This window comes from Otolemur garnettii, unplaced genomic scaffold (genome assembly GCF_000181295.1).
Source record: "Otolemur garnettii isolate 467f Iridium unplaced genomic scaffold, OtoGar3 scaffold00002, whole genome shotgun sequence".
Taxonomy (NCBI): Eukaryota; Metazoa; Chordata; class Mammalia; order Primates; family Galagidae; genus Otolemur; species Otolemur garnettii.
This window is the reverse complement of record NW_003852397.1, coordinates 4243490-4268585: the sequence shown is the minus strand read 5'-3', so window position 1 is coordinate 4268585 and position 25096 is coordinate 4243490. Positions and strand designations below refer to the sequence as shown.

General features: G+C 46.8%; 1 protein-coding gene across 1 annotated transcript in view; it reads left to right on the top strand.

Annotated features, from left to right (window-relative positions):
• The window catches only part of SCML4 (Scm polycomb group protein like 4), a 117697-nt gene extending 93715 nt beyond the window's left edge, over nt 1-23982 (top strand). Inside the window, exons 6-8 of the mRNA XM_003781577.3 lie at nt 10772-11062; nt 21412-21557; nt 23647-23982. Coding sequence (XP_003781625.1) covers nt 10772-11062; nt 21412-21557; nt 23647-23772 — 563 coding nt within the window. The 3' untranslated portion in view covers nt 23773-23982. The remainder of the gene's footprint in view (nt 1-10771; nt 11063-21411; nt 21558-23646) is intronic.
• Nucleotides 23983-25096: the final 1114 nt, after the last annotated feature.

Sequence of the window (25096 nt, the reverse complement as noted above, 5' to 3'; positions counted from 1 at the left end):
AAAAAATTGTAGATTTGAAATAGGTACTTACCATGCCCAGTAGTTGACTGGATCCCTTTGCATTGTAAGGCTTGGGTTCTCTTTCACATCCTGTAGAAACTGAGGAAGTTATTTACTCAACAACGATTAACCAATGAATGAATGAATGAATGAATGTCCCAGTTGAGTTGTTTTAATTGCCCAAGGTACTTTAAGCCTGGGATAAATAGTAGAATATTGATGCCCCGTGCCTATTGACCAGCTACTTTTTTTAATAGAAAGTATTTATATTCAAATAAAACAAAAAGAAATTAAGAGCGCACTCTTCTTGTCCAATATGACAAGTAAACCCATTTCATGGGTCAAAGGTGCCGGCACCAAGTCTGGAGGGGCAGAATGCAGATGTGGTAAATCCTCAGCAGGCTTTCTGCCCTTTGGGAGAGCTCGGAGGAGCTAAGGGAATGAGGAGGAGAAAAAGAGCTTATTTAAAAAAAAAAAAGGTGGTAAATAGAGTCTTCCTACAAGACTGACCTCAGAATTCTCTGAAAGACACCCTTCCCCCTGCCCCATGCCTTCTCCTCAAGTAACAAAGTCTGCTGGAAATCTCCTTTGTTCCACGAGGCTAACTGCCCTCTGCTGATATCCCCACTTCTTGACTCTCCACCCCCTGGCCAGGCACTGGGGGCTCCTGGCCGCTGCCAGCCAGCTGGGTCCGGGTCCACTGTGGAAGGTCTTCTGTGTGTCTCTGTGGGCTCTGGCCTCTGACTGAAGAGTAGATCTAGGAAGATCTACTGGTCTGTGATGGAAGCCAAGTCCTCTGATTTATACATCCAAACACAGAAAGCACAAGGATCATAGAAATGAAAGGACCAAGTGTGTGAGGTGTAGCCATTCGAAATCTCCAGGGCCCACAGTGGCTGTCCTGGAGCCTCCAGCCACACCTTTGGGTTACCTCCCTGGAACCATTCCCGGAGCCCCTGTGGTGAGCCCTCAGGTAGTGTCTGCAGGTTTCCGACACCGCTAGGTGCTGGCCATGCATGAGAACTAGGGTTCAAATGGCAAACCATGCCAAGAAGACCTGGAAGAGCTTAGGAAACCAGTAGGTTTCTAAGATTAACTTCATAAACTCCCCTTCGTGTACGTTGTCTGGATGTCATTCACAAGCAATAAACTCTTTGCTGAAGAAACAAATACACTTCCTGGCAGAGAATGGGCAGCTCTTCTCTGACAGATCCGTCCTAGCTACATTAGTAATTACAACTCCCAATCTGCAGACGCAGAGTCAAGAGGAATGAAACAAATCCCCGTTTCCCATCTGCATTACTTATGTCCTGTTGTGTAACAAATTACGCTCCAAAACTTAGTGGCTTAAAATAACATTTATTATATCGCTATTTCTGTGGATCAGAAGTTCAGGAACAGCTCACCAGGGCCTCTAGCTCTGGGTCTCCCACAAGGCTCCAAGCATCTCAGAGTTTGACTAGGGAAGTATCCACTTTCCTAGCTCATTCATGCAGTCGTTGGCCAGATTCATTTCCCACCAGCTGCTGGTTCCTTGCTCTGGTGGCCTTGGCCTCTACCTTGAGTGTCTCTCAACATGGCAGCCTGCTTCACAAGAGTGAGCTGAGTGGAGCTGCAAAGTGCTGTGAGCCTCCCTCAAAGTTGAGGTGTCCCTCTAGAACTAAAACTTGCCAGGTGTCTCTATTCCAGGGACTTCAACATTTTCCTAATTAAGGATCACTATTAATTTCCCCAAAGTTCTGTGAAAGATCAAAAAATGTAGGGGCTGTCAAGGAAACAACCATGATTGCAGGTTCCCCTTCCGCGACCCAGGGAATTCTCATAAGGCTTGGCAAAGCTGCAGGATACAAGTGGCTGGTTCTGGAAGCTGCCCTCCTCTTAAGACTGAAAGGGCATTCCTTATTCTGAACATCTGACTTTGGTCAAAATTGCTTTTGGCCAAACTTTCCAAAGGAGGAAATCAACCCCTAGGCTCAGAACAAAGTCTCACACAAACCAGAAAAATCCAAGAGGATGAAAGAAGTTCAGGTGTCAGGCATTAAAATTATGGTTGGTTTCTGTGCATCTCATTAGGGGAGAAAAAAATATAAATGTACTTAAATGGACCAGAGGGGAGTCATAAGGGACTCTGAGGGCTGAGTGATCTGAACATCAGAGACAACTTTAAAGAGAAAATCTATACTGGCCAGAGACCAAGTTAATGGAAAATTTAATTGAAGCGAATGAAAAGCTCAGCCTCATAGGTAGTGTGGCCTGGTGCCCTTTGAACCAGAAAGGCTGGGCCAAGAGGCCACAGAGGGCCCTAAGGGAAAACGAGCTTATCTGCAAGAACAAGGGGCGGGACCCAGCCTGAGAAAAGAAAACCTGCAAACCTCCACCGGAGCCTCAGTGGAAGGCAGGCGAGGGCAGGGAGGAAATCTGGTTTCTACCACCAGCAAGTCCCTCGGAGGTCTGCAGCAGAAGGCCCCTCTGCATCCCACAGCGTCAGCACGTGCTGGGAGCTGGTGACCCCCAGAGGAAAGTGGGAGAGGCTGCCAGGAAGCAGAGGCACACCCTCCAAGGTAGGCATATTACTGCTCCTGTGTCCGGGCTCTGAGTGAAACAGGTGCAGTGCCGGATGCTTCCTGGGCCCTCTCCTGCCCTGAGCTCTCTGCTCTCCTCCCACAGGTCTCCTCTGTGTGGCAGAGCTCACTGCTGGCTGGCTCCTCAGTGGGCAGCCGCTGAGCCATTGATGCCATCCCACAGCCTTCGAGTCTGCCCACTGTACCAGTGCCCTTTCTAATCAGGTGTCAGGGCTGGGCATCTGTGCTGACGCCGTCCCCTTCAGCAGCCGAGCTGAGCGTGCACACGTGGAGCCCTTGGGACACTGACCAGAGCCAGGGTGGAGTTGTGTGGCCAGCTGGGCTGGGCAGACCCACAAAAGGCCAGGGCTGCCAGCCCGGGGGAAGGTGGCTGTGCTGGTTTGGGGAAGAGTCCGCTCTGTGCTGCTGCTCCCTCAACTGCAAAGTTAGGACTGATGCTGAGAAAAGAAGTGGGGAGAGGGGTGTGAGTGTGGTGTATGTGCGTGTATTTATGTGTGTGTGTGTGTGTGTGTGTATGGAGAGAGACACACAGAGAGAGACTTGTTTAGAGACAAGAAAGAAGAGTATCTAAGACTCGAACTTTTTTTTAGTTCTTGTCTAACTAGGTGTTACGTGAGAGTAATTTTACAGATGGTGGTAGTTTTGCTTTTCAAAGCTCCATTTCATTAGAGAATCTAAGTAAAACGTCAATTTAATTTTTAAAATAAAATCAAGTACAAGCTCCCTTGACTGTAAGCAGTTAAGCCTTGTGTTGTCAATCAGAAGAGAACTAAAACTTGGTTCAGTGTCTGGGGCTTACTACACACGGCTCTTTTCCCTCTCTCGCCATTCTCTCTGCTTTGGAACTTTCTCTTTCTCTCTCTGGCTCTTGGCTTTCTTCCTCCTGCCCGTCTTTCTCTCTGCTTCTCTGTTTGGAGGTTCACAACTGCCCCTCCAGGACTGTAGCAGGAATAGGCTGCATCAGTGGGTGTCCTGGCAGCCATGGGTACAGGGGCACCCTCTACCTCACCTCCTACCCAGGCCTTAGGGGCTGAGAGGGGGAGGACGAATCCTCACACTCTGGACTCAGAGCCCTGAAGCTTTGTTCCCCAAACCTGGAGCCTGAGACATGGTTCATATTTATATATAAACAGGTATCCCCTGAGGCTTGGGTAGGCGGAAACTCTTTCTAGAATGGTCTTTGGCCTCTCCATAGGCAGCTTTATACACAGTGGCTGGAAGGAACAGGTTAGCAATGGTGATAAAAGAAATCAGCTCTCCCGAAAATTCCCAAGATGACTAAACCCTAAAAACTCAGTGGGTTTCTTTGAATGTGCCCTCTGCCTTTCTATTTAAACATGCTATTGTGATTATACAAAAAACAGATTATTCTTGTTTTTTCTTCTGGAGGAAAGATTTAATGATTTGCAAGTGACAACATTTGTCCCTTGGATAGACACAGAGAGTTACAGAAGTGCATATAAAGCCTCTCATTTACCCTGGTTTGTTTAGCTGGCACAACAATTAAATGGCCTTAAATAGAGCCTGGGTTGGATCCTATGGTTTTTGAGAGGTACTGGAGCAACAAGACGCTTATTTAAGATAAGAAAGGATTTTGTAAAGATTCAGGAGGAAATGACCATGGAAGGCTTTACCTCTCAGCCCTGTGGTTTGCCAGGAGTCTGTGTGTGGGAGTTGATTCTATCCTTGAAGAGGTCTGCTGGCCCCATCTGGTGTTCGCTCACCAGCCAGCCGCAAAACTGCTTGAAAAGTGTGGTTCTCTCTCTGAACACAAATTTGGTCCCTTTTTTTTTAAACCTATTTTTTTGTTTTAAATAGTGAGTTTAAGTAACAAATCTATGTCATTATTGAATTAAAATTTTAAGCTACTAGAAGTTGCCCATACCTATAATTCATCTACATGTGTCTTGGATAATTGAACGATTTCAAGTGATGGGAAGGGTGTATACACAGCAGTCATCATTTTGGATGAAGCATGAGGGACTGAGGTTAGATATAAGAAAGAATTTTCAGGCAATGAGATGTGTCGTACAAATGGCCTAGGAGGGAGGTTTTTAATTCTCTTTTGTGAAGCTTCTAAATAAGAGACTCAGTTCTCTACCTCAATTTCCCCTCTAGACACTAGCCTGCCTACAGGAAGGGGTTGGCATTAGTTCACTGCATTCCAAATGTTAGTTTTACAACCTACACAATTTTTACTGTGTTTGAATAACACCTATAGAAGTGTTTACTAGAGGTATTCCTTTAAGTTGATTTCTTTCTTTCAACTTTAGCCTCTAGACAGTTTGAGTAATGTTATTCTATCAGGGAAATCATTGTTTGATATCCTAATTACATTTTGTTGATCTGTGTCAAAATTTATATGACTATATGAGTGTAAAAATCATCAGCCAGTAGTAGGCTGAACTGTGTGCTCCATAAAGATATGTTCAAATCCTAATCCCTGGTACCTGTGAATGGGGCCTTATTTGGAAATAGGGTCTTTGCAGATGTAGGCAAATTAAGATGGGATCATACTGCACCAAGGTGGGCCCTAACCCCGTGACTGCTGTCCTTAGAAGAACGGGGAAATTTGGATGTAGGTGTTGACACCCTGGGAGAACTCCACGATGGAGGCAAAGATTGGAGTGATATGTCTACAGCTAAGGAACTCCAAGGATCGTCAGCCACCACCAGAAGCTAAAGAGAGGCAAGGCTGTATTCACACGTAACCCCCAGAGAAAGAGCACGGCCTATCAGTGCCTTGATTTCACGTGGTAGCCTCCAGATCTATGAGAATGAATTTCTGCTGTTCTAAGCCACCCAGTTGGTAGTAACTTCTAAAGTCTCAGGAAATGAATACACCCATGTTCTACCTAAGGTCTTCCCCTGTCCCATCAGAGGGACACACAGCACTGGGGGAAATGCTGGGCTGGGTGCTCTGTGGAGGTCCCTCTACTTCCTGCAGTGATGGTGTTCTTAGCTGTTCTTACACCCAGTTATGATGTGTCAGCCCCTCTGTTTATGAAATCAGGAAATCCTACTAGAATCAGGTTTGAAAAGATGAGTTTCATCCCTTGAAAGCCACTGTGGTGTGTGCATCTGAATGTGCCACTCACGCGTGGTCTCCCTGGAAGCTACTCCATAGAGCCTGCCTGGGGCCTGGTGGTCTGTGTCACTGCCCACCTCGGCAGACTTTAGAATCACTGGCGCATCTGCTGGGCGGAGGGCCACTGTTTGATGCTCCCTGACTCATTCATCGGCATCGTAGCCCAGAGGTCGGCTTTTATTACCGTTGATCTCACCGTGGTCTTCGTCAGCAGTTTTTAAACCAATTAAATGTGTGTTCCCTTGTTCCCCATCCCTACTCTTCACCATAGGGGAATGATCTTGCATCTGCCTCTGTATTTCCCACTACGGTGCGGAACGCAGACTATCTGTATTCTTCACCTTGCACTAGCAGAGTTACGCAGGCATATTTAATTTGGATTTAAAATAGTTAATAAACAGAATAAACGTTTTAAGTCTTTTTTCATTGTTTAGCACAAATCTACATAAAGATTTACATGGAAGCCCTTTATATTATGAATTTTAATGCATCTTCTATATAATGGCAGCCTTCACTGCTAACAACAGCCTGAATGTTTGCTCAATAAATATTTATCAAGTGCCTCCTCTACTGCAAGTCCCACCAGATTCTGTGTGTAGCTTCTGCATGTAGACCAAAGCTATTGCCATTTGGGACTCAAAAACTATCTATGTCCCAGACTATGAGACTTTTCCAGTAAAGGGAATGTAATGACACCCTTACTGCTTCCTGGCTTTAGAAAGAGGCCGGCCTATAATAGGTGCTCAATATATGTTGGTTTTCCTTTCCCTTGCTCCCTTTAGGAAGTAGACCGGTGTATAGCTCCATAGGCAGGCCATTTTCAGAATCTTCCTTCTGATGGCTTCTGACCTAAACCAGAAAGTTACAGTAGAGGCCATCAGGGGAAAGGAGCAGAGTTCCAGGCTCTGAAGTCACCGTGGAGGCCATCATCAGCCAGGCAGCATTGGCACGGAGCTTGCACACTACCCCCGGGCTGTTCAGCTCCTTGTGTCCTGCCAGATTTAGCTGCATAAAACTCTTGAGAATGTGCTAAACAAACACCGAGCTAGTGCAAACAACTTTTTGTTAAATAAACAGCTTCATTGGGACATCATTCATATATCATACAATGTACACATTTAAGGGTACAATTCAATGGCTTTTGGTATATTCATAGATACCTCCCAGCATCACTATAGTCAACTGTAGAGTATTTTCACCACCCCCCAGTAGAAACCACACATACCCGCTAGTTATCATCTCTTTACCCCTAACTCCTATGCAAACACTGCACCTTTTGGCTATCATCTCCTGTACCCCCAAGCAAACACTAAGCTACTTTTTGTCTCTATAGATTTGCCTATTTTGGACATTTCATATAAATGGGATCATTTAATGTGTGGTTTTTATAGCTGATTTCTTTTACCTAGTACTATGTATACTGTTTTAAGGTCCATTTACATGGTAGCACGTACCAGTCTTTCATTCCTTTTTATGTTTAAATAATATTCCATTATACGGATATATCATATCTTTTTTTTCATTCACTAGTTGATAGTCATTTGGGTTGTTTCTCCCTTCTGGAAGTTATGAGCAATGTTGCTGTAAAAATTCACGTACAAGTTTCTATGTAGACATATGTTTGGGGGTATATACCTAGGAGTGTCACTGCTGGGTCATGCGGTAGTTCTACTTTAAGCATTTGAGGAAGCAGCAGGCTGTTTCCCAAAGTGGCTGCACCATTTCACATTCCCACCAGCAGTGAGAGCCAGTTTCTCTGAAGTGTCACCAGTATTTGTTACAATATTACCTGACCCTTTGATTATTACCATCATAGTAGGGATGAAGCGGTGATTTGATTTAATTAGTGATGTGGAATATTTTTCGTGTGCTTATTGACCATTTGTACACCTTTTTGGAGAAATGTCTAGTCAAATCCTTTGACCGTTTTTAAATCAGGTTGTCTTTTTATTATCGAGTTGTAGTAATTCTAAATAGAGCCTAGATATGAGTCTCTCATCAGGTAGACACATATGTAATTTGGGGATATTTTCCCCCAATTTGTGGGTTGTCTTTTCACTTTCTTAACGACGCCTTTTGAAGCACAAACGTTTTTAATTTTGATGGGATCCAATTTATCTGTCTGGTATCAAATCTAAGCATACTCTGTCAAATCCAAGGTCATGAAGATTGAACCCCTATGTTTCTTTTATGAGTTTTATAGTTTTTGCTCTTACGTTCAGGTTCTCAATTCATTTAAAATTTCTGTATATGTTTCACTCTTTTGCATGTGGCTACCCAATTGTCTCTGGACCATTTGCTGCAAAGACTATTCTTTTCCCCCACTGAATGCTCTTGGCCCCTTTACATGGTTTTATTTCTGGACTGTGAATTATTTTCTACTGATCTAGATGTCTATGCATATGCCAGCACCACACTATCATTTTTTTCCCACCAGTGACACTGGCTTTATTTACTTAACAACCTTTTAATTGATGCATAATAAATGTACATGGTTGGGGGGGTACGTATGATAATTTGTAAAAATTCATATAATTTGTAAGGATCAAATCCATGTACTTGGGGATATTCATCACCTTAAATATTTGTCTTTTCTTTGTGCTGGAAATATTCATATTATTCTCTTCTAGCTATTTTGAAATGTACAATAGGTTATTGTAAACTATAGTCACCCTATGGATCTATCAAACACTCGGTTTTATTTCTTCTATCAAACTGTATATTTGTACCCAATAACCAACTTCTTTTCATCTCCCTCCTCCTTACCCCTCCTGGCCTCTGGTGACCAATCAACTCTTTATGAGATCCACTTTTTTACCTCCCAATATGAGCGAGAAGACGTCATTTGACATAATGACCTCCCACACGCTCTCGATTACCATTGCTTTGTAGTAAATTTTGAAATCAGGAAGTGTGAATTCCCTCCTTTGTTTTCTTTTTCATGATTGTTTTGGCTATTCTGTGTCCCTTGAAGTTTCATCTGAGTTTTGGAATCAGCTTGTTAAGTTCTATAAAGATATCAATCGAGAATCTGACAGAGATTGTGTTGGATCTGTAGATCAATTTGAGGAATAGTGTCACCTGAACCATAAATATTCTGATTCATGTACATGGGATTCTTTTCGGTTTGTTTGTATTTTCTTTAATTTCTTTCAACTATGGTTTATAGTTTTCAGAGTATAAGTTTGAACCTCTTATGTTTTATTCCTATTTCATTTTTAATGCCATTATAAATAGAATTGTTCCTTTAATTTTTGTAATTGTTCTTTGCAAGTGTACAGAAAGACAATTGGTTTTTGCCTTTCTCCTTTCCCTTCCCTTCCCTTTTCTTTTCTTTTTCTAATCACCCCGGCTCGAACCTCCAGAATAACATTAATATAAGTAGCTAGATTTAATATGTGTAGACCACATTCTTCTCTTGTTTCTGATCTCGGGAGGACAGCATCCAGTGTTTCACCATTAACAATGATGTTAGCTGTAGGTAGTTCACCGATGACATCTGTCAGGTTGAGGAAATTCCCATCTAGTCCTGGTTTGTTGAGTAATTTTTATCATGAGGAGTGTTGGATTTTGTCAAACATTTTTGTGCATCTATTGAGATGATTATGTGGTCTTTGTTTTCTTTAAATTATGTTATTGTGGTATTATATTACATTAACTGGTTTTAAAATGTTAAATCAATCTTGCATTTCTGGAATAACTCCTACTTAGTCATGGTATGTATGTCTTTTTCACATGTTGCTGGATTCAGTTTTGCTCATGTTTTGTTGGCGATTTCTTCATCGATATAAATAAGAGAAAACGATCGATAGTTTTCTTGTGATGTGTCTGTCTGGCTTTGGTGTCAGGGTAATACTGGCCTCATAGAATGAGTTGGGAAGTATCCCTTCCTCTTCTATTTCTCTGAAGAGTTTGTTAAAAATTAGCATTAATTTTTCTGTAAATGTCTGGTAGAATTTACTGTGATGACTGTGAAGTCATCTGGGCTTGGGTTTTCTTTGAGGTACTAGTAATAGTTTTTTGAGTATTAATTTAATCTCGTTATTTATTGTAGGTCTACTCAAACTGTCTATTTTTTCTGGAGTCAGTTTTAATAGTTTATCAATTTTATCTAATCATCTAACTAACTGGCATACAGTTGTATATAATACAGACCGTTTCTGACTTAAAATGGTTAGCCTTATGATTTTTTAATTTTATGGTGGTATGAAAACAATGCACATTCAGTAGAAACTGTATTTCGAGAACCCATGCAATAGCTCTGTTTTTCAATTTTAGTACAGAAAAAAACGCCCCCATAAAAATAAACAACAAGAACAACCAAAAATCAAACATAAAACACCATTTGGCCGCAGATATAGCTAACAGAGTTCATTCAATAAGCGGCAAGGTTGAGCTTTGAAAGTATAGAAGGTCCAGATTTACCTGGGGCCTGGGGGCTGAGGACAAGGTCAGCAGACCCGTCAGGGCCTCTACTCCCCTGCACTTTAGATCGGCTCTTTAGCTCTCACGGGAAGGGTTCTGGGAGGACGACGGGGCTGTCCAGATCAGCACTTGCTCCCCTGGCCGCTAGCTGTGTGGTGGCGGGTGGCTGCCCTCAGGTGTATCACGACTGAAAGTGTGGGGAGAAAGCACTGTGGTACCTGCATCCCCACCCAGACCAAAAGTCGTTTCTCCTGCCTCTGGGGTGTTGTGACTCCTGCTTGTTCTCCCAGGGCAGTCCTGGGCCAGGTGAGGGAGATAGTGGCGGGCAAGAGAGGGGAGCAGAGAGACTTACAAGCCAACAGAGGCTGCCTGGGGGGACAGGCGAATGAGGGAGAAAGACCTTGGTTTGGGTTTCATTTTTCAAGCCATCGTAGCCAAAATAATCACTTTTCCCTCTAAATGTGGAGGAGCACATCTCGGAATTCCTACTAAAATATGCTCCCTATACTGAGAGGTGTGCTGTTGGGAATTATGCGGTGGGGTTCACTCTCCTCGCCTCCCCTCCTACCAGACAGTGAGACTGAGCTGCCAGGGACGGCTTTGCCTAGACCCAGGGTCAGGCAGCTCCCCCAGCTGCTCTCTGATCTCTGCTTCTCTGCCCCGCTTTCTTGCTTAGCCAAGACTCTGACCGCTGAAGAGTGCCTGGTGGACCCTGCGGGCATGAGCCGCTCTGGCGTGGACCCCTCTGCCGTCGCCTTTCACCACCGGGGCTCCCTGCCCCCCTCTTCCTCGCTGTACTGCAAGAAGCAGAACTCTGGAGACGGCCACCTTGGGGGAAGCTCTGCCACCACCACTGGTGGTCCCCGCACCGGTCCCAGGACCTCTGAAGGCCCCCCAGCACTTGGGCTGAGGCCCCCAGCCTCCGGCCTCAAGAGAAACGGGACCGATCTTGAAGGAAACAAATGTGGTAACGTAACGCTTGCGCCAGCCGCCCCACTTAACCTTCCTCTGCTCTTTCCCTGGGGACAGTATAAGGGGAGGGGAGTGTGCCTGGGTAACACGGGACCACCAGGAAGCTAGAAGTTTCCACAAGCGCCTTCATGGATTTTTGTTGTTCTTACAAAACAGCCAATCTCAACCTTTGAGGATAAGTAAAGAAAATAATGTATTAGGGTAGGCCAGGCAATAGGAATAAGTAGACACTAAAATGTACACAGGTTCAAGTTTTTGTTCAAGTGTCCAGGGCAAAGGCCAGATGCAATGGCTCACACCTCTAATCCCAGCAGTCTGGGAAGCCCGAGTGGGTGGATTACCTGAGCTCACCAGTTGGAGACCAGAGGGAGCAAGAACGCGACCTCATCTCTAAAAATAGCCGGGCTTTGTGATGGCACCTGTAGTCCCAGCTACTACTTGGGAGGCTGAGGCAAGAGAATTGCTTGAGTCTAAGAGTTTGAGGTTGCGGTGAGATCTGACTCTGAAGCACTCTACCAAGGGCTACAAAGTCAGACTTTGTCTCAAAAAAAAAGAAAAGCGTCCAAAGCAGATGGACAGAATACTTTAGGGACCCAAGCTCTGTGCATTTTGTGGCTCTGCCATCTCCTACAACCTCCTTGCCCCATCTAGTGAATAGAACGGGGAAGAGGAGGTGGAGAAGGCACCCTGCCTCCCTGCAGTGACGCACACCACTTCTAATCACTTCCCATTGGCACGAGTTGGTCATTTTGCTGCATTGAACTGTAAGAGTGTCTGGGAAGCTAGCTCTGTGCGTAGGAAAGGGAGAGTCAACTTTGGTAAAGAATCGTCTCTTGCATAATGGGTGACACTTGCAGGATACAAAGACACAGGCAGAAGCAGAGTGCAGCAAAGTCCCCACAGTGCTGGCTCTAACACAGAGTCATCTGCCCACTGGAGAAAACGTGTTGGAATACAGTCCATGGAGGTGTTAGAGTTCTATGGACTATCGAATTGGCTTGGAGGCCACTGTGATAGATGTTTTAAAAATTTATTTTCAGTATTTTGCTCATGAATAGAATGGAGGCCATGGAGTCTCGTGGATAACTGACAGTGTAATTTCTTACGAGTCTTAAATGCTCTGTGCCTCAGTTTCGTCACCTTTATAATTGGGATAATAATAACAGCAGCACCTGCCTCACAGGATCATTAGGAAGATGAAGTAAGCTCACATATGCATTTAGCATAATAAATGTTAGTACACAGAGCAGATCACTGTAACACATCATCAACAGATCACAGCCCATCAGCTCCGCATCAGAGCTGCTAAGAAAAGGAGCTCCCAGGCTGGGAGGCAGGGGGTCTTCCTCTTGCCGGGCTGGCTTTGTGGGCTGGCTTTGTCTTCTTTGGCAAGCCACTGAGCCCTGGATATTCCCACCAGTGCTCCCGACAAGCCTTGCATGAGCCTCTACACAGAGACAGGGAGGAGCACCTCCTTGGGAAGCTTCCCCTGGCTGAGGAGGGAGGAGCAGGGCCCCTTGGTGGGTGAGGGGAGACTCTGAGGGGCAAAGCACAGATTCTCTCAGCCAGGGAAGCTCCTGCCAAATGAAGAGGCACCTGCAGGCCAGGCCTGGACATTGCCATGCAGGGTCATCAGCAGGCAGAGGAAAAGTGGGCAGAATACATTTTCCTAAAGAGAGAGACCTTGTCCCCTCTGACATTGTTTCAATGTCTTTTATTTCTTTTCTTTTTTTGAGATGGAATCTCACTTTGTCTCCCCCAGTAGAGTGCCCTGGGGGAGTCATAGTTCACAGCAACCTCTGACTCTTGGGATCAAGAGATTCTATTGTTTCAGCCTGTACCTGGGACTACAGGCGCCCACCACAATGCCTAACTATTTTTAGAGATGAAGTCTTGCTCTAGCTCAGGCTGGTCTCGAACTTGTGAGCTCAGGAGAACCACCCACCTTGGCCCCCCCAAAGTGCTGGGATTACAGGTGTGAGCTACTGTGTCTGGCCTTGTTCCAATGTCTTAAAGTAAGTGAGGGGACAAAATTTATCTCATAGGTTTGTCCCCACAGTCAGTGCTATATCTGGCCTGTGCTAGGAGTACGGTAAACATTCACCATGGATGTGCCTCCTGGTGCCCCCACCCTGGTGTCCCTCTGCCCTGTAAATGTCTCTTTCTCCCACCCTCTTCCTTCCTCGACCCCTTCCGTATTTCTCATGGTGGCAGTCACAAGACACCATGCTGACTGAGTTGACTTAGGATCCTGAGAGTGATGCCCTTTTAAAAAAGGAGACAGTTAGTCTTTCTTCCACTCATGGTGGTGAATTCCTTATGGCTTAAATGCAGGATTTCAAGCAGTGAGAGGGAAGCATGATTTGGTTGAAGAGAAAGTTTATCACTCACTCAAGGATTATCTTCTTACCTTAGTCCATTTGGTGACCTTGGGTTAGGAGAATCCGGAGCCCTTCAAGGGATCTCAGCATAGCTCCTCTGCCCCTGGTCCCTCCCTGCCTCCTTCCTGATGGGCCCAGGGATGCCCTCCAGCCCTTCACTGTCATCTACATCCTGGCCCTTTGTTTCCTGTGATTACGCCCTCACCACCCCGCAGGCACTGGCTCTGAGAAAGCAGATGGCACTTCATGAAGCCCACTTCACTGGTGAGGTCAGAGAAAAGAGCCCACCCAGGCTGGCTGCCCTCTAATCTGAGCACATCAATATGTAATATTTGAACTTTGGGTGAGACCCTGAAAATCAAAGTTGCTCATAATCAGCAGGACCTCCTGGGGCCATGGGATGTTTATGCATCACAGGGCCACCCAACCTCCTTGGAGAGAAGCCGCTCCATGGCCATTGTTGAGCTTCTGAGATACACTGAAGAAAAATGGAATTACGCACCCTTTGTAGGTGCATTACCTCTTCAATACTCCAAGGTTTCTATTCAGCCAGTACTTTCTTTAGGATGCTAAATGAAACCACAGGTACCAGAAAGAGCCAGTTAGCCATGCACATTCTCAGCAGCAAGACGAAGAGAGAGGTTTCCACTTCTGCTTACGTCTCATTGGCCGGAATTTAGTCACATGGCCACTTACTGCAAGGGAAGCTGGGAAATGTGGTTTTAACTCCACTCAACCATGATTCCAGGTAGATAGAGGGATTCTATTACAAAGGGAGAAGTGGGAAAAAATTGGGGAGGCAACAGAAGTCTCAGCCACACCTCCTGTTTAAAAATGTTCTCTCCTTCCCCTTTGTTCCCCATGGCACTTTGTTTCCTCATCTCTAGGACTTACCGTATCCCATCCTACAGAAGGGTCCAGACTCTCAGCTTCATGAGGTCTCGAACTCACATCGAGGCCCCCTGCAGCCTCAGCACACGGGGGTTGTTTGAGACCTGTGTTATACCTGTCATTTTTGGAGTACCTCCTATGGGGCCAGATCCTTTCCACACATTATTTATGATTTATTATATTTATAATTTACTATTTATAAAGAAGACAGTATTATTAGATTGAATTTAGGGTTAAAGAAAGTGAGAATCAAGAGATGGGCTATCAGGTGCTGAGCCAGGACTTGGCTTTGACTGATTCCAAAGCCTGTGTCTTTGAAAACTACACCAGGTATTTTCAAATCATGTTTGATGGATTCAAGGGATTCCTCTGCAGTTGTAGGGGATGGGGAAGAAGGGACAAGAGCACACAGGACTCCAGGCCCCCTGCCTCTCTTCAACCAGGGCCTGGTCATTTTTGCAGAGTGGGATTCTATGTGTGCTTTGCTTGAACAAAATTGGCACAGCTTAAAATGTTTGAAATCCATGGAGACAAACCATGCTGAACTGAGTGGGCAATATGCTAAAGAGGGAGAGAAAATGGCTCACCCATTCCTCACCTACCTGTCAGCCTGGCACCTGCTGTGGGCCCTCTGGAAGGCTGTGTCCCCCACCCCCTGTCCAAAGTACTGTTCAGTATTGCTCTGGAATTGCATCCCAAGTAAAAGCAGTTGTCATTAAGAAACCACTCCTCTTTAAGAGGGTTTAACCCAAGGCAGAAACTCTGGAAAAGACCTGGAAATGGATTTTCTCCCATGGTGCTAATCAAACTAGTTTAAAACCACAGAAGCCAGAAAACTGCTTCAGGCTACAGGTAGGGGGGTAAGCACTGATGACTGATGACGTGGCAAACTTCTCATCCTTCTTTCCGAGGTGATACTTCCCTTAGCCTCCTGTGGTCTTGATATATTGTACCTGTCTCCGCTGTCAGTGAGCTCTGAAGGGATGTGTTCACAGGGCACGTTCCCCGGTGTTTGCTGATGCTCTAGTGAAAAGTGGAGAGCTCCTCTCTGTCTCCCATCTAAGAGCTAGGAAGAGGTTTTGAATGGCAAAAGCCTCCCGCCTTTTGCTTTAGCAGGGCGTGCTGTAGATAGAATTCCCAGCCCCGACTAGGTCCAAAGTTCTGAATCAAGGAACAAAGTCAGTGAGACATCTGATGGGGTTTCAATCCCCTGAAGCCCCATCAGTCCTGTTGGCTGGATTTTGCTTCTGTAGAGTGTGGCATCAGGTGAAGGATAGAGACAGTCGAGCTAGAAAAAGAAGGACGAGGACAGCGCTCTATGGGAGGAGCCAGCAGGGGCACAGTTGCACCAGGAGCTGATTCATTCTGGGGAGTTTGCGCAGGGACGCTGACAAAAAGCACGCTGGAAGGTTGGGGTCCGCCCAGCAGGCTGGGCTTCACTCTGCAGTCACAGTAAACCAGACATTTCTGAACAGGGCAGTGAGAGGATGGCCATGGGGTTTAGGAAGCTGGATCTACTGGTCATTTATGAAGTGGCATAATAATAATAATAATTAGAAGAATAGTGACTACTTATGTTTAACTATTATCATTTAGGCTTTGCTACACTTTGCCATTTAATCTTTGCAATGGCTCAACAAGGTGAGGGTTTTACAAGCGAGGCATTGAGAGAGGTTTGGGCCAGTCCTCGTCAGCAGGTACCGAGCACAGTGCACCTGAGGCTCCTCCTGGGTCTGGGGACGCAGCTTCCAACGAGACAGATGTGGGCCCTGTTCTCTGAGAGTTCCAGAGAGACAAACATTAACAAATGATTGCACACATTTAATTGCAGCTGTGATTATTGCTGCAAAGGAAAAGTGCAGATGCCGGGAGAGGATCAGGGAGAGGAGGGAACTGCTGAGCCTGCTCTTAGGCGTCAGGAAAGTGGCCATGAAGCCAGGACATAGGGCAGCAGGGGATGGCTGGAGAGGGGACGTGGGAGGAGGGGTGGCTGGAGGCTTCCAGGCAGAGGTCACATGGGCTGCCAGGAGGTTGCCGTGTCTGCTGGTGGCCACAAAGGGATCCAGTTCAGCTCAGCCTGCCGTCAAGCCTGTGGTCTCTCCCTGTGATGAGAGGCAGCCTCTCTTCTCACACAGCCGGGTCGGCTAGTCTTGGAGAATGAAAGGAAAGCCTGTTTAAAACCCAAGGACAGGACAGGCCGTCTTCTCACCTCACTTGTCTTGAAAACTCTAGAACAGAAATAATGACAACAGTTTCAGACCACCTGATTTTGATTTTGCCCAGATCATGGGCTAGCCGGGGCACCTCACACATGCCACATGGCCTTGTTTCTAGGAAGAATGCGTTCTAGGGGGACAAAGTCACTTTGCAATGCTGAGAACACATCCTCCACCCCTTTCCTTCACCTTCCCTGTCTCCTCCCAACCCAGCTCCAGCTGCCAGAGCAACTGAGAGCACCTCGGAGCTCACAGGCAGCCTGAGGACACCCGGGTTAAAGATGGTGACCTTCTCTTTGAGACACTTCTTGTTGGGCCCAGCCTGATCCACACAGTCACTTGATGCTTGAAATACTCTTAAGAAACAAATTATAGATGTAATTAACAATTTATAGATCTGAGCCAGGAAGGGACTAGAAGCCTGGCCAACCAGGTCTTCGGATGCACGAGAAGGTGAGTCCCTCGGTGTCGGCAGCCTGTAGGGTAAAGGATTGCACAGCATTGGAGGAGGAAGGGGCCCCAGAGATCATGCAAACGCCCTTGTCTTGCACAGAGAAGCCCAGAGATGTCACAGAGCTGCTGGGCGGTAGGGATTCCCGACTCCCACCTTGTTTCTTATTCCAGTCTTCCACGTGACTGCACTGGTAGCTAAAAATTTTCACCTAAATTATGAATGAGCAAAACAAAATTGTGTATGCATGTATATGTGTATATGCTTTGGGTGTATTTAAGAGAGAATGTCGCACACAGGCCTATGGTACCTGTGCTGTGAAAATGTCCAGGATCGCTTTTATTTTATTTATTTGAGACAGAGTCTCACTTTGTCACCCTTAGCAGAGTGCCATAGCATCATAGGTCACAGCAACCTCAAACTGTTGTGCTCAAGCAATTCTCTTGCCTCAGCCTCCCAAGTAGCTGGGACTATAGATGCCTGCCACAACACCTGGCTGTTTTTTAGAGACAGGGGTCTCACTCTTGCTCAGGCTGAGCTCAAGCCATCCACCCACCTTGGCCTCCCAGAGTGCTAGGATTACACATGAGAGCCACCACGCCCCTCTAGGATGGCTTTTAAACACTGACTCACACTCTGTTTCTGGTAAATGTGAGTTCAGTTTTAAAAACAACAACAATAACATTTAATTATACATCCATCTGTAAGTGGTTTTCACTTTTCATGTGTCTCCAGCAGCCCCCAGGACCAAGTATGAAGTTCTTGCTGGGTAGAGGATGCAGCCTTCTCATAAAGGTGTTCGGCCAGTGCTGAGTAGACTCTGCTTGCCTGGGAGCAGGACTTTTTCACATCCGCCATGTCTTACCATTGAACTGTCACATCTGCCTCCCTGGGCTGTATCAGGTGGGACCCACCTGTCTTGGAGGGGGAATGCCTAGCATAGTTGTCCTTGTGAGCACAGCTCAGCAAAGTCTTTGCAGGTCGGCTGCTGGGGAGTCCCATATTCTTTTTTCTAGAGTGAGTTTATGTGCTCTGGATCAGGAGCAGCTCCCAAGGTGTGGCTGAGGCCTCCTGTGGCTCTCTGTCTTCTATGACTAAAAGGCCCCCTTAGAAACACCCCTGTGCCAGGCCCTGACTGCAGCTGCTCTGTCCTGGAAAAGCAGAAAATGCCCACAGCAAGCCCCAGGTACCAGGAACGGAGCCCTTTTGCCAACACAGTTGTCTCTTTCCCTCCGCAGAGGTCACCCCAAGATCCTCCTCCTAAAAGACAAACCAGCCCCTGTGCTCAGCCCCAGCAGCTGTGGCCAAGGGGAAAGTATTCCTGGAACTTGCTCAAAGGACCTTCGGCTCCCATGGCTGGTCCTGTCAATTGGTCTGGGTTTTTTCCCCTTCCTGTTAAATGCAGGAAATTAGATTTGACCTCTGCTCTGATCACTCTAAAATTATTCTTGGCACTAGAGACTTCCAGCCTTTGTAATCAGAGCATCTATTATCACTCTGATTAACGCCGACGTTCTGATGGGGCGGATCCAAAGGCAAATGCGATTTCCATGATTCCTCGTCCCCATGTTGAGTGCAGATGTCTTTAAATGGAGTGAAATCATCTTTAATAAGCATGCATCAGCATTCAGATGGCTCCAGGGCGCATTAACAGTTTTCCAGCAAGATGCCCTGTGCCAAACCACCTTATGGGACCCCTCCAGGTCCGACAAGGAAAAAGCAGCAAAAAAAAATCTCAAAGTAAATCCAATTCTCAACCAAACCATTATGTTTTTAGGACAGACTCAGAAATGTGATGCTGTACTTTTCTCAGCACTAATGGAGCACCATGCACTTCTCAAACACATTAAAAGCAGGAGGGAAAGGAGACCAGAAGGCCGACGCACCCTGACATTAAAGAAGGGAAACAAACATGAAGACTTCTCAACTTCTTAGAATTATTCTGCAGCGTAGCCGTGTCATTGTTCAGAGCCTTAACTTTTTCCTAGCTATAAAATAGGATTAAGGATTATCCACACAGGGCTTTTGTGTACATTATCTATACTATTTCTGCAAAGTATTTTGATTACTTTCACGTTTATCAACTTTGTATTTATAAATGCAGTCATGGGCCACTCAATGACTGTGGTATGTCCTGAAGAATATGTGGCTGGGCATTTTGTTGTTGTGGGAGAGCACAGAGTGTATGTACACAAATCTAGGTAGTATAGCCTACTGCATACCTAGGCCAAAGGGGATAGTGTATTGCTCCCCGGCTTCAAACCTGTATGGCATGTAACTGTACAGGGTATGCAGGTAACTGTAACACATGTCACGAGGCAAGAGGAGTTTTTCAGCTCTATAATTTTATGGGACCACGGTTGTCTATGAGCTCTGTCATTGACCATAGAGTTGTCATGTGGGGTATGATGCTGCGTTTACTCAGAACCATGGAGGAGGCAATGGTTATAACCCGTATAATGGGAGGATCACGTCTGCACTTTTCACCAACATTTTACCCGGGACCTGGTGCAGAGAAGGTGCTCAGTAAGTGTTCGTGGAGTAAATGGAGCGATACTCAGGCAGTTAAAACCTAACTGGAGGTTACGGAGGAGTCCATAAACGATCATACGAAAAGTGGGAATATGGCTCAGCGCCTGTGGCTCAAGCAGCTAAGGCGCCAGCCACATACACCTGATCTGGTGGGTTCAAATCCAGCCTGGGCCTGCCAAACAACAATGACGGCTGCAATCAAAAAATAGCTGGGCATTGTGGCAGGCGCCTGTGGTCCCAGCTACTTGGGAGGTGGAGGCAGGAGAATCGCTTGAGCCCAGGAGCTGGAGGTTGCTGTGAGCTGTGATGCCACGACATTCTACCCAGGGCAATAGCTTGAGGCTCTGTCTCAAAAAAAAAAAAAAAGGGGGGGTATATGGTATGGAAACCACCCTGAGAACAAAGCTTTGAGGTTAAAGGGGGAGGAGGGCATCATCCAGGCTGCAGGAAGAACAGAAACGTTGCTCATGAAGGCATTGGGTGTTACTCGGGCTTGGATGGCTGGTAGAACTTCAGTGGGAGGGAGGGAGAGCACACGCCTTCTAGGAGACTTCAGAGCACCAGCTGAAGGTAGAGAAGGGACACTAGGGAAACGTGTGGCCCTGTCAAGTGTGCCCAGACAGGGCATGTGCAGGAGCGCAGGGCTGCAGGGATGACATGATGCTGGGCTGACCACTAGCCAAGGCAGCTTCAGGATCACTCCTGGGTCTCTCCAGCACCAAGGCTCGTCTCCCCGTCTTCCAGGAAGGAAAGCTACATTGAGAGCAAAGAGATCCCTTGACTTTGAGATAGAGCGTGGACTCCGCGCTGAGAGGGGCATCTGGAGCTGTGTCTTAGGAGAAGCACGGGGCAGTGGCAGTTGTATAGGCCAGAAAGAAAGAAGCATGGTGCAAAAGAATCTGCCAGGAAACCATTGCAAGAGGCTGGGGGAGATGCTTTAGGGTTGGGGCCTCAAGGGTAGAAGACCAGCATGAGAGCTTCAGAATCATTAAATGTGGGGAGCAAAGGTCTGGGTTTCAGGAACAGGGAGACGGGAGGAGAAGCTGGCTGTAGGGAAAGGAGGTGAGTTAATTTGGGGCATACACCCACAAAATCACCCCCTAAATATTGCCAGACACAGAATTCATAGCTCTCTTCCTCCTTCACCTGCCCTGAACCCTTTCACCTGGTACATGGGAAATGGTACTCTGGCAGCCATTTACCAATGATCAGCCATGGACCAGGCACAGAGTTAGCCCCACTGTGGAAGGAGGCCAGGGTAAGTGCCCTCATAGACCCAGAGGGCTGTGGAAGTGCCTGGCACATGCCAGCGGCAGCAAGCCTAGTGCCCGAGCACCCGAGGAATGGCCCTGAGGGTGCTATGACAGATTTGCATTCTTTAGAAGCCAAGAAGGAGAACAAAAGTACACCTCAATTGGGCCATGTCTTTATCATCTCAGTGTGAAGCCAGTGGAGGCAGAAATTACCTGAAGTCATTGGCCTCTCTGCACCACGAGGTCCATTTGGACATTCACCTTAGCACACCTGCCCTGGCCACAGGAGGCCCTGGGCTGAGAGAGGACTGACGGGAGGGGTCCTGAAATTGCTAACTCGGGTCTGTCGAAGGAAATACACTTCCTAACACTTTGTTAGGGAGAGCAGAGAGCTTCTGCATGGGTGGGGTGGGCTCTGCCTCTAGGAGTGACTTTCCCTGCTCCAGGCCACTGACAAAGCAGCCACTCACAGCCCTCCCTGCCCAAGGGGGTCACTCGGGCCATCTCACTGGGTCAAGGGTGCTGAGAAACCCTGCCCAGGCCAGGTGGGCAGGCAACACCGGGGAGTGCCAAGGCCCTGTCCCATCCGCTCACAGCCTCTCTCTCTCCGGTTTATCCAGCCTCAAGCTCTACTCTGGACAGGCAGGATGCCAGGCGGCCACGGAGCAGGAACCCCTACAACTGGACTGTGGAGGACGTGGTGTGGTTTGTGAAAGATGCGGACCCGCAGGCTCTGGGGCCCCACGTGGAGCTCTTCAGGAAGCATGTATGCGAGGAGTGGGCCTGGCCTGGGAGGACTGGGGGGTCAGGCATGGCAGGTATACAGGTTTGGGGGTTGCAGGATGCTGGGGTGTCTGAACTGAGCCCTAGGTCTGCAATAAGGGAGCCAGAGATGAGAGAGGCAGAAGCAACCACAGGCTTCTCAGAGGAGAAAGGCCCCTTAGTTTTATTTTTGAGAGATATTGTCCCTCTGTTGCCCCCCTTTGGCCTTCATCAGGAGTGCTGGTTTTGCTGTCGATCCACCCGTCTGCCTATGCGCTCAGCACAGACGTACAGCCTGCTCTGGTGCCTGGCACACTGGCCGTCCTGTGCTAGCACCGCTCTGGGGACTAAACAAGGAAACGCACGGTGCCGGCTCCTGACAGCCTCCAGTTAGCAGACATTATTATAATTACTTAGGAGATTCTGAAATATATAAAGATGGTAATTTTTTTGAAAGTGACAAGCTTTACATGACAAGCTTACAATATTTGCTTTGTATTGCTTCTATAACAAATTACCACAAACACAGTGACTTGAAACAGCACAAATTATTTATCTTATAGCTCTGTAGGTCAGGAGTCTGACACAGGCCCGTGGGCTAAGATCAAGGTGTCAACAAGGCTGCGTTCCTTTGGGGAGCTTCTAGGGAGGCTGTTTGCCAGGTCCACGGTGGCCAGTAACGTCAAGCTGAGTCCTTCTCCAGCTGTAGTCTCTGGTTTTCTCTGCTGATCTCCTCGCCTTTACCTTGCCACTGCCACCCCAGCCCCCAATCCTGGCCAGTCTCTCTACTTTAAAGTCAGCTGCTGAGCGGCCTAACTCCCCCTTGTCACATAAACTAACATCTGTAGGTTCTGGGGATTCGGATACAGACCTCCAGCTGGGAGGGGCAGGAGCATTATTCTGCCTACTAGTTACCATTACTATTGTCCTTCCTGTTTTTCATTTTATTAGATGACTCTGTCATAGAAATCACACTCTCAGGTTTGGAGAGGACCTTCATCTGACTTAACACTCACATTTGATAGGCATATATGGGACCTTTCCTAACAATGGGCCCTCAAGTCCAAGGATGCATTATGTTTAGACAGATTTGGGCGGGGGAGTCTCGCTCCCTTCCTGGGCGGTAGGACACAGCGGGAGTCTAGGGCAGCAGGAAATTAGGCTCCCAGGAGGAGCCCACAGATGAGCTTTGCACACTCTGCCATTTTGCCCAGGACTCAGGGAGTGAGGGTGCAGGGTGGGTGCTCGGTCAATACTGGCTGGCCAGATAGGTGAGTGAGAGGGGCTGGGGACCCTTGCACAGGTACCTGAGCCCTATAACTGTGTCTCTCCCTCACCTGAGCACACAATATTTCTACCTTCGTCGCCAGTGACCTGAAGATAGCACTACAGGGGAGTGAGGAAGCCCAGCCTTGGGAGAGTCCTGAAGTCAGCGTGCCTTTTGAAGGGTCACCTCTTTCAGGGACAAGTAGGAACAATAACAGGACCTCAAAGGACTGGCTCATTCCCTTAACAGTCCTTCATGCTCAACCCTGAGATGAAGCAGGGGCATGATTCAGTGCATTCCACCTCGTGTTCGGTGAAAATACAGACTTAAACAGGCCTAGTGACAGGCCTAAAACCTACCCGAAACCCTCACAGAGTGTAGTGAGCAGTTTTGTAATCAGCTAAACGTAGGTGGGGCCACCTAGAAGAGAAGCGAGATTAGGGTGATGGATGAAAGTCTGGAATGGAAGGGTTACCTCTAGTTTCTTAGAGCAGGAAAGGATAGCACTTCGTGCTTTTTTAGTTAAGATCAAATTAGGAGATAAACCTCACCTGTGGTACGTTGGGAACACAGTGGGGTTCCATTTGACTCCTTCAGTGGGGAGGGCAGGATGAAAGAAAGATCTGGTGTATGGGATGATGCCGGGGACACAGTGGGAAGAGGAGCACATAATATTTGTTTGCTTTAATATTTCAAAAGAGAGAGAATATGCCATCTAAATGCCATGTGCCCTGAGCACACCCCCCAACTACACGGTAACCTTGGCTGCTGTCTGGCGACTCTGACCATCTTTGGGCCTTTCTTTCTCCCGACCCTGTTCCACCAGGAGATCGACGGCTATGCACTACTGCTGCTGAAGAGCGACATGATCATGAAGTATCTGGGCCTCAAGCTGGGACCTGCCCTGAAACTCTGCTACCACATCGACAAGCTGAAGCAAGGCAAGTTCTGAAGTCTTCCAAACGCCGGAAGCAACATCCAGAACAGCAGCTTATCGAGATCATCTTCTGCCTTACCAACATCCAGCCCACGTCACAAAATAGATTCTCCTCTTAAAGTGTAACGGCCACGAAGACTTGCTCTTTTTATAAAATGTGTTCATCTTTGCCTTTTTAAAAACTCAACATGGCCCTTTTTGAAAGGCCTGTCTTATGTTAATGATTTGCCAAAAAACGTTACAAAAAGCCTGTTATTTTTGATGTTCCTGATATGTTCGTTGCTCCTAAGTTGGGCCCTTTTTGTATAATTAGAGAATGGTTATAGAATGCTAATACCCAAGGGAAACCTTGGAGGGCTCAAGGGACGTGAGAAGGACTTCTGTCCCTGCCTACTCCGCAGGATGTCCACCACAGCACCACCTGCCTCTAACTTTGACCTTGTGTGAGCCTTGTCTGACTCAGCTCGGGAAGCTGTCTTCTGAGGATGACTGCCTCACCTTGCACTATCTGGAAAACTTGAATTCTTTTGCTCTCTGAAAGAGAAAGGAAAAAAGAAATTTTTTTTTTCCTATTCCTAGTTATTTGAAGTTCTGTGTTGCTCCACTAGAGGGCAGACTGCTAATGAAACTTCAAGACCCTTGCTGGCTCTAGCCACGTGGTTACTTGGTGCTCAGTGGGTGGATTAGGGTTTCTGTGAACAAGAGCTAGCCGACGCAGAAACAGGGGATGTATTCCACAGTCAGCACCACAGATTGCAACCTGGGAAGAAACCATCATCAGAGGGTTCACATCCAGTCATTATGGACGGACTGATAACCCAAGCAGCAAAGGCCAAGAATTTGGAAACATGGTCCGCCCAGATGGGGCTTTGGAGTCTCTTCTTTTCCAGAGTCCTTATTGAGGTGTTGGTGTGTTGGCATGCCGAAGAATTTTAGTGACATTTAGCCATGAGTGTTCTTTTTAAAAAGAAAAAGAAAAAAAAATGTTTCAACTAAGCTTTGAGAGTGTTAATTTCTGGTGACCCTGCTGGATTATGTAGTTGTATCTGTGGCTAATTTTTCTAGTCCTCAACAAATACACAGACATGTTATTATTGGGTTTAATTCAATTTACAAATAGGTTTTCCTTCCTCACCGTGGAATAATAGAAAAAATTGATTTTCTGCCCCATTGCAGCTGTGTCCCGAGACGGACAATGAATCCACAATGAACTAGGCAGAAGGGCAGCCTCTTCTCCCAATCTTTTTATCGTCTTCCTTTCTCTCGTTCCTTCTCTCTCTTTTCTTGCTTTCTCGTGGAACAGAAAAACGTACCTTCAAAATGAATTCACCTTTGCCGT